An 11,453-nucleotide genomic window follows, 5' to 3' on the forward strand; every position below is an offset into this window, starting at 1 on the left:
GTCCCTGGGGAGAAGTCCTGTAAGAAACCTGCGGACTGACTCAGAAGTGGTGTTCACAGCGGGAAAGTTTTGGACCAGGCCACAGACAACATAGAAAACGGCAGCAGAAGGAATTCCGTATGTGAGTTTGCCGAGATGTCATCAGTCTCTGGGTATGGAGAAATCAGGGAAAGAAAAGAAGTCGGGAGAGAATAAGCAGTCTCAGGCCACAGGTCTTCCCCGGGAGTTAACACAGACTTCATAGAAAGGGCCGTGGGGTCCTCCCCTCCACTTCCGTAAGCACTCCTGACTGCGGGGACTCTGGGGACACCAGCCTCACTGCCTGCCTGGCCTGCCCTCACTCCAACCCAACAAGCAGGTCCAGCAGACGTGAGTTCGCAGCCCTCAAGGCTTTCAAGGCTTTCCTGGGCAGCCCAACTTTTGTGTATGAATTGCCTGGAGAAAAAGACTTGAAATTCACACACACCAAAGAAACACGCATAAGGTAAGGTTATCACTCCTGGATCAGTAGCTCAATTACTACATCTCTAGAAGAGACTGGCTGGCACAGACTTGTCGTCCCACCTCTGACCCCATCCTCTTATACTTTCCAAATGGTGAGCGGGGTTTAGGCATTCAGTCTGAGGAAGCTCCCAAAAGAAGAGGCGATGGGGTTTTGTTTGAATGCTAAGTCCCCACAAGGCCGTTAATGAGTCCTGGCCTTGGGCAACTCTCTCTACACTGCTCTGGGCTGATGCAAAGAGGGGGTTGGAGCAGAGCGTTTCTAAGCTTCTTTCTCTTTCTATGATCCTGATTCTAAGTGACTCCTGTGAAAACTGACCTTTGACCTTGGACTCATTAGTCCAGCACCAACAGGCACCAGCCTTATTAGCAGCTCATATCAAAAAGGAATGCTTTGGGGGAGCTCAGAGTGGACACTGAAAACGTGGGGCGGATGAAACTACGAAACCAAAGGTCTCTAGATTCGCACGTGGCCTCTCAGCACCTTGCACCAGCTCCCTAGTTCACAGCTGCTGTAGAAGCTGCAGTAGAAGACAGCTGTCGGAGCCTCACATCCAAAGCCCTGGATTTACATCTGACAAACTGAGGCCCAGAGATATTAAGAGGCTTCCTCGAGAGACCAGATAACCAGTTACTGGCAACGCTGGGACCAGCTCTCTGCTGTTCTGACTCCAGTTTCCATAATATACTTTTTTTGGAAAACCCATGTAAGATAAGAACTCAGTATCTCTGCATTACTCTGCAGTCTTCGCAGGGATTATGACATTCACGAGCATTCACTTATTCATCTCCCAGATCAATATTTACGACTTCCCAGTCCTTTGGACACCCCAGAGAGCAAAGTAAGTGGTAAGAAGGCACCCTGATTATGTGGGATCTTTGCTTTTTTAAATGGAGATCGATCAGCAATCAAATGTAGAGCTAAAATTAACAGGCCACTGTGAGGCTCAGATCTATGCCATTTGGGGGCTCTGGGTGGGAGTTATGTTTTAAAATAGCCCAACTAAGTAGAATATGAAAATGATCAATCAACTATTAATAATCCAAAGTTCAGGGTCTTTTTAATTCTCTCTCTCACACACAAAGCACACATCAAGCTTGTAAAAGATTTACATGCCTAATATGAGAACAGTCTCTCATGAACTATATAACAAGTACATAACCAAGCGCCAAAAACCAAGTGGGTTGGGGGGAAAATACACCAAATATGAGACATTGGCTATAGTTAGTAGTAATGTTTTGATGATATTCTTTCATAGTTTGTAGCCATTGTTTCACAACAATGCAAGGTGTTGGTGGTGGAGTAGTGTGTGGGAGCCCTGAATGATGATACGCACATTTGTTTTATAAGGTCACAACTTTTACTATACACTTGTTGTTTATGGGTGTTCATTTGTGAATGATAAACTTCCATTTTAAAAAGTTTAAAAAAAAGGTTTGCATGCCTAAATAATTGCTCTCCAAAATGCTCCTTTTGATGGACAGACATCAAGAGGGACTAGAAATTGACACCGCTCCAAGGAATAGCAAGTTCAATGTCACATTCTACCCTATAACTTTTGAGCCTACAGGAAGCTCTCTAGTGAAGTGGTGAAGAGTAAAGTGAGCCTGGGACATACAGTAATGTCAGTGTATGGCATTCAATACTAAATTGTTCAGAGCATAATTCCTTAATAGACAAGATGAACAATGAGTTAAAATTGGAGGTACTTGCTTAGTATCCAAGGCACAAAGAAAAAATAAAGGAAGAGAAAAAAGAAAAGAAAGAAACTCAATTTCCTTTCCCCAGCTAAATAAAAACTCTAGATTTTACACTCCTACGACCTAGATATAGTCAAAGAGATCATACAGAATGTTCCTAGGGAAAAAGAGATCTCAGCTTTCAGCTGTTCAGCCAACTTTTCAGCTTAGAAACCCTCTTTATAAGAGAATACTGAAACAGACAAAAACAGAGGTTTATGGGATGGAAACAGTGAAAGAACTTAAACAGACCTAAACTCAGACCGGGGGAGCTGTAACCACATGGTCTTAACTTCCCATTATTTGCTTGTAATAACATATAACCCAGGCTCTTCTCCTAACTCTAGTGCTGTGAATTCCCATAAGGAAATATCACTTTTCAGAGAGGAAAAAAAAATCAAACACATCTTCTTGTACAGTCAATGACCGGTGATGGAGAGGGGTAGGTAGAAGAGAGTAGGGTCAGAGAGTCACAGGGCTTTTCAATTGTTTTACCCAGTCTAATAAAAATCTTCATATTGCAGATACTGAAGGTATGAAATTAAAAAGATTCCAAATGGTTGTGCTGAGCCGAAGTCTATAAATATCTTCACTATGAAGGCACCATGTTTGCAACTCCAGTCCGCAAGTTGCATTAAATGATGAATGATGTAAATTAGACTGCTTTATTTATTAACAAGTCCAGTGTGGCCTATGTAACCACACTCAAAATTTACTCTGTGGTTCTTAAATGCATATAAAGCACAATCCAAAGTTCTAGAACCCCCAGTGGAGAGACTGAAAAGTAAATATCAGAGTAATAAAAACTGATGCCTTTCACTGAATCCTTATGAATGCCAGGATTATTTTTAGTACAATTAATTGCAATAGCAAAACTTACTAAGGGGAGAGGGCCAAAATCAATGTATTAATGATATAATATTACAGCTGCTTAACCAGTGCAACAATAAATTGCACATGGAGGATTTGACAGCAGAAGTTGCAAATTCTATTTATGTTGCCCTAAGAGGTAAAATATCAGACTGGTTTTCAAACATTATCCCCAAATTCAGAGACTGACACTCAAGAAACTCAGAAAAAGACAGCCATTGGTCTTTATAAAGCATGTGCATTAAAAAAAAAAAAAAAGCATAACCTATTTTGACCATGCCTTTTAACGCTTGGGTGAGACAGAACTTGTCTTTTGCAATGCATGTTGGCACCTGATGCAATTGGGAATTAAATGGCCAGTTACATAATTCCAACAACAGGATTTACTCTTGAATTCCACTTATATATGACAATGATATTGTGTTTAAAATTTAATTTAGCACTGCTGTGATATAACCATCTCCAAAGAACAGGAGCTGCCATTTAGCAGCAGTGTGACGTTGGGCAGGTTTGATACACATCTGCAAACAGAGAAATATATATCTAGATGTAGATATATTAGTGTATAAAGAGTATGAAAAGAAACCATCATGGGAGGGTTTTTAACAAAACAGTTTCAAAAATGACTTAGAAAAAGAAATATCAACATGACTTAAAATAATGAATGCAGAAATAAGACAAACATCCTACCTCTGAATTAATCGGTCTGTATATATTTTTTAATGTTCTGTCATTGGCTCTCTCTGAACCCTAAAGTGTTCAGGGGCTGCACTTTCCACCCTATACATGGATACTGAAAGATACATGGGGTAAATTGTTTCTTCAGCAAGTTCTAATCACATTTTATTTACTTATATTATCCCAAATAAAAAGAATAGGAACATGTAACTTCAGTTAAACATCATTAAACTAGAACTTTTAAACAAGATATTTTGGGAATACCACTGTGTCTTATAACAAAGTGTAGAAAATGCTGTAATTTGGTTCCAACTATTTCAGGTATTCACTGGCCAAGAATATAAAGTCTGTTCAAGCAAATATTAATATGTAAGAAATCAAGCACAGATGGTGTCACAGAGGGATGAAAGTCAAACAGGCTCATCCACTAATAGCATTATGAAACCAAAAAAAAAGCAGAGTTCAAAATAATTACACGATATGCTTTCCAAACAAGTATTGTGATCCATTTAACAGATTAAGAGACTGAGGTTCAAACCCGATGAGCTCAAACAAAGCTGATGGCAGAATAGAGAAGAGCACTTTTTTTCTCAGCGCTTACATCAGCCTAGCCTGACTAATGTCACTAGTCTAATTCCCTGGCCTGAACAGTTACCCCTACATCCCTCTCAACTGCCCCAGCCCCAGTGGGTTTTCTAAATCAAAAGGAAAAAAAGAGTCCAAATTGCGAGTGTCATTATAAAATGAAGAGCTGTGACAAGTGTTTCTGCAAATATTAAAAATGAAATCTTAAAAAGCCTTAAAATAGGAACCTGCCATCAAATACGTAAGAAATAACAATATTGTGTGAGAGCCAATATAAGAAACCTCCCCTAAATCCATTGATTCCTTATATATCAGGCACCTAAGACCTCTAAGGATTCAAATGAAAATATTTTTTTAATTTAAAAATAATTGTGTTTGCTTTTCCTCAGATGAGGACCTTAAAAACTGTTGATGTGAAAAAATATATATTAATGTGAAAACGATCACCCTGAGCTCATTCCCTTCTTCTTTATACATCTATTAGCTAATACAGAATTTAAAAGCAAACAATTACATCCGTCTGCTTAAGACCCTCCCCATGGTCTCAAAATAGACGGAAAGGCTCCGGATTCCACACGGATTCCACCATTTGACTAGTGACCCCCCATCTCCTGAGAAAGACGCAGATTCGGACTAAAAGCCCGAGCCACCTTGGGCCAGGCTGACGAGGCTCCACAGGCCCGGCCTGCGCCCGGCCCTGGCGGTGCCTTCCCGCCCTTCCTCCCCGGCCCTGCCAGCTGCTCTCCGGACCAAAGGGCCGGAGACTCCGGCGTCCGGGATCAGGCCTGACAACGGGCGGCTGCCGGCACATCCCAGCTTTGCTAGGTTTGCACGTTCCCCTCGGTCCTGTTGTCATTTCCTCCTGCCTGAGCCTTCTAACGTGACCCGTACCAGCAGAATAGGCAACGGAGACTAGGAAGGTCTCTTACTTACATTTAAAAACAGGTTATCTTGGCCAACTACGTTGGTAGAAACAGGATTGTACGTTTTCGGTGGCGAGGGAAAAAATGCATGCGCACTCGCCAACCGGAAGGCCACAGCCCAAGCCCTACTTTCACAGCTGCCTCTCTCTCTCAAACACCAGAAGGAAACCGGGAAGAACTTTGCCTTACAATCCTCTACACGAATGAATAAAACCTCATATTAGTGCAATGTATGAAATGACAATGTCCCTAGGAAAAAAAAAATAACACCTCTAGTAGCCGTAACAGGGGATGCCGGAGAAAGGACTGATGAGTCCTTTCCTGCTGGTAATTTGTTACCAGGTTTCAGAGGAGGAGAAACAGAAGTACACAATTCTGCTTCTCCATTAGACTAAGACAACCTCGAACATTTCCAGGGGGCAGAGGGGTCGGAGGCTAAAGGCAGCATTCATCAGAGTACTGCACCCTGCTTTATCATGCAACCTAGTCCCAGGAAATTGTTCAATGGGCAATTAAGATTTATAATCCAAATGGTCTCAAAATTGTATCTCTGGGAAGTCAAGTCCAAATTAAATCAGACCAGGCTTTTAGGCTTCCAACTATCACATATTCTCTTTTGACCGAGTGCATTTCAACACTCAGAACTTCTCCTCTTACAGATGATTTGCAAGGCCCTCTCTGGGTGCAATCTCCTAAGCAAAATCTGATCTTTGAAATGAAAAGGGAAATTGGTTAACTCCCAACCTCAGAGAAAGACGTTAAGGGAGATACTCTAACCTCCTTCAACAGATTTCAGAAAGTTAATTATTTTAACCTTTTCTATTACATATGACTGGAACTTCTCCAGATACAACATACATATAGCAATTTGTGAAACAAAAATGTCCAGAACTAAGCTATTGTGCATACATATGGACAACCTAAGGCACAGCTAGGGGACTTTGAATATTAAGTGTATATGGACTTCCTTCCCATAAAGAATACTTAAAACTTATTTTAAAGTGTCACACCTCTCCCTCGCTGGCAGCCCCAAACCAGTAAAGCAGACAGATAACTGACAGATGGCCGGACCATCCGGCTCTCATCTCTGACTTCTCTCCATACCTGGGACAGCATTTCATGCCTTGGATATACCCCACCCCACCCCATCCCCGTGCCTTAGAGGGGTAGAAGGAAGGAAGGACTAAGAGCACCAGGAACTCACATTTCGGTGATGTTTTCAGGGTCTGCACTGTTAGTCTCCAACCTCGGAAATGCCACGAGGCCGGGAGACGGGTCGCTGCACCAGATCCGCAAGGCGCTGCATTTGCAGGACGTGGGGCAGGCAAGCGCGGCCCTCCAGAAGCCCACAATCAGCCAGCAGAAGCCCCAGAGCCGCGCCATGGCGGGTCCATGCCACCTCGTCCAGGACGACATCCCCAGCCAACAGTGCCAGCCCGAGTCAGCACGAGTGCGTGTCCCCGTGCTGCGCCGGCTGGCTTCCCCGCCGGTGCTGGGCGGCCTTTCCAGAGCTCGCTGTTCCCTCGGCCCCTCGGTGCTTATCGCGGACCCACAGAGTCGAGAGTCTCCAGAGTTGAGCGTGCCCGGGCCAGTGGCACCGTTCACAGAAGCCGGGGCATCACCGGCCGCCTCACAGGGGGCGCTACCGCCTCTCCGAGCTCCGCCGCGGCCGCCGTTGCATGGCCCGGCGCGCCGGACACCCGCCGGCGGCCTTCCCGGGACTCGCCGAGGCACAGGTTCCTCGTTACACGCGCACGGGGATCCGGGACGCACCTCGGGGCTGAGGACAAACAGACACGCATGAGATTGGGCGCGGGACCCCGGAAACCGCGAACTGGGGCACTCTCCTTCCGCGCACCCCTTACCCCCACCCTGACCCCAACCGGGAGACCGTGGAAGGATGAGTGCCCAGCTCCAGTCCCAGGAATCAACTTGTTTCGCGATGGCACTGATGCCGCTGGGGCCACCAGTGTGCCCACCCTCTCCAAGCCAGAGGTCAGAGGAGGGGAGGTAGGGCAAGGGTCCCCCAGGCAAGATTCCATGGCACAGGCCGGGGGAAGGACTCTCTAAAGGGGAGGCGTAGATACAGCCGGCAGCGATGACTCCGCGACGGGGTCCCCGAATGATGCTGCAGAATCCGCCACGGCCGCTGGGCGCAGGGGACGCGGGCAGGTGGCGCGGCGCGGCGCGTCCCACCTGGGGCGCCGCCGCGGCCGCCCCACAGCGGGGACGGACAGCGAGGGCCGAGGCGACTGAGGGCACTGCTCGCGCTGCTCACCGGAGCTGCGGCGCCTCCTGCCCGCCGGCGGCGCCTGGGTCCAGACTCCTCACGCTCCCGGGGACTGAGATGCTGAGAGCGCGAGCTGAGGAGCAAGCGAGGCTCCTGCTCCAACCCAATTCCGGGAGTCGCCGCCGCCGCCGCCGCCTCTGCTACTGCTGGCGAAGTGACGTGAGGGCTGACGCAGAGCAGGGGCAGAAACTCCAGAAAATTAGTCTGAAATCCAAAAACACACACGCTCACACACACACAAACCCATAGCACCCTCCAGACAAAAGCAACGAGGAGGGGAAGGCAATCTGGGGGCGAGCGGGAAGGAGGGAGGTACCGGTGCCACTGGCCAGAAGCAGACAACAGCAGCATGTGGGAGTTCACACACGCGCGCACATACGCACACATCCTGGCCGTGTAGACGCGCGCGCCGGTGTGCGTGTGTGCGTGTGTGCATTTAGATCGAGGTACCTCTGAGATGGACCGTTCCGCCACTCGACGCCTTCTGGTCCCTAATTCACACCACGGTCTCCAAAGATCACAGCAGAGGCTGTCTCCCTTTTTGAAATGGATACCCGGCTCGGTTCAGCTCTGATAAACGCGCTGATTCTTATTATAGGAATCCTCCCTTCCCTCTGTCTCCCTCTGCATTCTTTTTTCCCACCCTGCCTAAAAGGGAGGGCGAGCTCTCCTAAAAAATAAATAAATATTGTAAACACCAAAACGTGCTCTGCATTGGTAACCAACGATCACCGCCCCCCGTTCTGGACCACCTATTTGGGGATCGGTGGTTTTGGAGGGTCTTTCTATTCGTGTTTTTGCAGAGGAGGGGATCCTCGAAAAGCTACTGTGGGCTCTCTGTAAGTGGATCTTTTTTTCCTGCCGTTTTCTGGCCTCATAAGCTCGGAAAAAAAGAAGCATGTGACGGGAAAGGAGCTCGCCCGACGCGTAATAGGTTCCCTAAAGGCGCGGAAGCCACCGTGGCCTGTCCGATGTGTGGCGCCGCGTCATTTTCTCTCATTCTTTAACCTGGCAGGACACAGTCGTTCCCAGATTGTAGCTTCGCTCCCCGCGAGGCCCACCCCCAAGCGGGGTACCCCGAGCCCTTACTCCCCTGCCGTACCTTGCGCGTGTTCGTGTGTGCGCGAGGGTGCGCAAACGGGTGCCCTGCGCCCGCGCTCCCCGGAGCACGACAGGCATCCAATCTACCGAGAAACCCGGCGCAGGAGCCTCAGGGTCTCACTAGGGACAAACCCGGCGATCCCGGAGATGATAAACCGTAATTGCTCTGCGGGCGCAGGTAAATGATGGCTGCAGGGCAATCGCGAGCCTTGTCTGAGAATCCGTCTTCCCATTTGCGGCTCAGAGAATCTGTTTTTCCGCAGTCATTTAAAAGGGAACTGGGAAAATGCACCGCAGTGCCTGACACTTCCGAGGGCTCTGGTGCCCCCGCGCGGGGAGAGAGCGCCCGGCACGCTCCGGAGCGCCAGCCCACGGCCGCGGCCGCCACCCGCACAGCGCCGGGAGAGGTGGGGCACGCTCTGGCGCCAGATGCGCAACCAGCGGCGCCCGACCGTGCGCGCCCCTGCCGGGCCGGCTCGTGGCTCTCCCCGCCTAGCCGAGCTTCTACCCGGGGAGAAGGCGGGCGACTCTCCGCCCGACGGGGGGGGGGGCGGGGGGGGGGGCGGGCGGGGGTGGTCTTGCCCAAAAGATAAAAATGGTCACTCATCAGCCGGCGGAGGCTGAGTGGGAAGGATCGAGAAATCTGAACGTCAGGGTGGATGCTCGGGTCTCGATGACGCCTTAAATATTCCAAAGAGACGGAAAACATCCAGAGGTGCTTTTGTTACAGATCCCGGGCTCTTTAAACGTGGGAATCCCCAAGCACCCCCAAAAGCTCGCCGCAGGCCCCAAAGGAACATCCCTGCCTCACCACCGTTACTAGGCTGTGCCGCGAATTAGGTGCCGAGCCACCTGGTTCAAACTGTCCTCCGCTCGACCTCATTCCCTGCTAGGTGAGGACATGCCAGAGAAGGGAAGCCAAGGCCGAAGATATCTTCGTCGATCCCACACAGTAAAACTCCTCCGCTATTCTTGCCAGCGTCCTTAAGTGGAGCTGCCCATGCGGAACACCTGGCGGCGGGGAGAGGGAGTGTATACGTACGTAATTACCCACATTTCTGCCACACTGCCACCCTCACCCCCGTTTTACTCAGAAGTGGCCCATTTGCGCCCTAGTGGCTTAACGTGTCAATGCAGCATCCCAAGATGCGGTTTGTAGACCAAAAGATTCTAATTATGCTGCAATATTTTAGAATTTGTTTTATAATAGATATATACTACTATTCTCTTTAGATCCTAAATATATCCGCCTGAAAATATTCTGCTTGAATTAGAACTGGCAACCCCACTTCTAATCACCCTTCCCCAGCTCTGTTTTTTTTTCTTCTTCTGTAGTACTCAGCACCTTTTAATGGAGCATACATTTGCTTATTATACTTAACTGTTTACGGTTTCTTTCCCAGTAGAATGCAAGCTCGAGGAGGGCAGAGATTTTTCTCTGTTTTATTATTTGATATATCTCAAAGACATAGTAGGTGTTAAAATACTTGCATGCTTGGGTAGTGAATAAATGAAATAAACTCAAGTTGAGATTCCTCCAACAGGCCCGCTACAGTCTGCTACCTTAACCTCTGACCCTGCCCGACCCTCTGACACTTTCTCCGAGGCCACGCTCTCCGGATCTTTCCTCACAGCACTTCTTAAAGCCTTCCTTGTGCCTCCTGTAGTAATAGCCAGGTGGGCTCCAGAGGGTCCTCTTACCTTCAAACTGGTAACGGGACATGGTCATGCAGAGAGCCTGGTCACTTGGTTGCTCTAGGCAATCAGTCACTCCTTCTTATCTGATAGGACTCTGGTTATGTCTCCATTTTAGACCTACCAGTTATTTCGCAAACAGCATTTCAGGATCCTCAGACCAGAGTGTTGGAAGAGATGAAGGGCATTTTTCAGTGGACGAAATGAAAAGAGGTAATTGCCCCAAACTCCTGAGAACCCCCCAAGCTGAGATTAAAACTAAGTTTGTAGAATCCTAATTTACCAGATCATACCGTGATATACCTAGAACTGTGTTTCTCAAACTTTTTTGACAATGACCCACAGTAAGAAAAAAATTTTAAATGCCTTTTATATCACAACCCAGTGCACACACTGACATGTACATATAACTGAACAATATCTTCACCAAACAAACTTATTTACCTTTAAAACATGGCGTATACTGTTATTTTCTTTTCTACTGTTACAATTTCATTTGTTTTGATGTTTGTCATACCCAATAAGTTGATTTCAACAGCCGATACTGCTTGTTTAAACACACACAAACCAAAATACTACCAACTTCTAAGATGGAGTGTAGCGCAGATTTACCTTCCTAACCAAGTAACCAAAATGCTGAACAAAATTAATGAAATGACAGTTGTCAAGACAGTGACCCTAGCAAAAGAAATGGCAGCGAACCTTAAGGGACAGGAAACAAAGGAGGTGATTGCCAATTGCCCCAGCTGACTGCCTCAAGAGCGTCTCCCTGGGTGGCTCAGGGGAGGGTAATGCAGGCAAGTCCATAAGATTCCCTGGGTTGAAGAGACACCACTGAGAGTCCAGGAAAATCGAGGAGGGCAGAGTAATAGGGAGGAGAGTGGCCCAGAGAGCCAACCGCGGAGATGTGCAGAGAGACACCAGTCCTCAAGTATTCTGCAGAATACTGCTTAGCATATGCAGGTAAGGAAACCACCTGGGGCCAGAGAAAGAACCACTGAAGGACTAAAGGTAACAGTATCTGACACTCATACAAGATTGAAAAAGAAATCAAAAGGGAAACTGAAAAC

The 11,453-nt window shown here is 47.7% G+C and overlaps 1 protein-coding gene across 7 annotated transcripts in view; it reads right to left on the bottom strand.

Moving 5' to 3' along the window:
* Nucleotides 1-9,178, bottom strand: part of NTRK2 (neurotrophic receptor tyrosine kinase 2) — a 365,415-nt gene extending 356,237 nt beyond the window's left edge. The window contains exons 1-4 of one of the 7 annotated variants that reach the window (XM_071216653.1): nt 8,690-9,036; nt 8,038-8,124; nt 7,576-7,753; nt 6,502-7,077 (exon numbers count right to left, since the gene is read on the bottom strand). In XM_071216653.1, the coding sequence (XP_071072754.1) occupies nt 6,502-6,713 (212 nt within the window). In that variant the 5' untranslated portion in view covers nt 6,714-7,077; nt 7,576-7,753; nt 8,038-8,124; nt 8,690-9,036. Of the gene's footprint in view, nt 1-5,307; nt 5,606-6,501; nt 7,078-7,575; nt 7,792-8,037; nt 8,258-8,689 lie in introns of those variants that run through there. The other 6 variants (XM_071216656.1, XM_071216655.1, XM_071216654.1 and 3 more) reach the window with 6 other exon arrangements.
* Between the last annotated feature and the right edge of the window lie 2,275 nt (nt 9,179-11,453).

This window comes from Dasypus novemcinctus, chromosome 8 (genome assembly GCF_030445035.2).
Source record: "Dasypus novemcinctus isolate mDasNov1 chromosome 8, mDasNov1.1.hap2, whole genome shotgun sequence".
NCBI classification, from domain to species: Eukaryota; Metazoa; Chordata; class Mammalia; order Cingulata; family Dasypodidae; genus Dasypus; species Dasypus novemcinctus.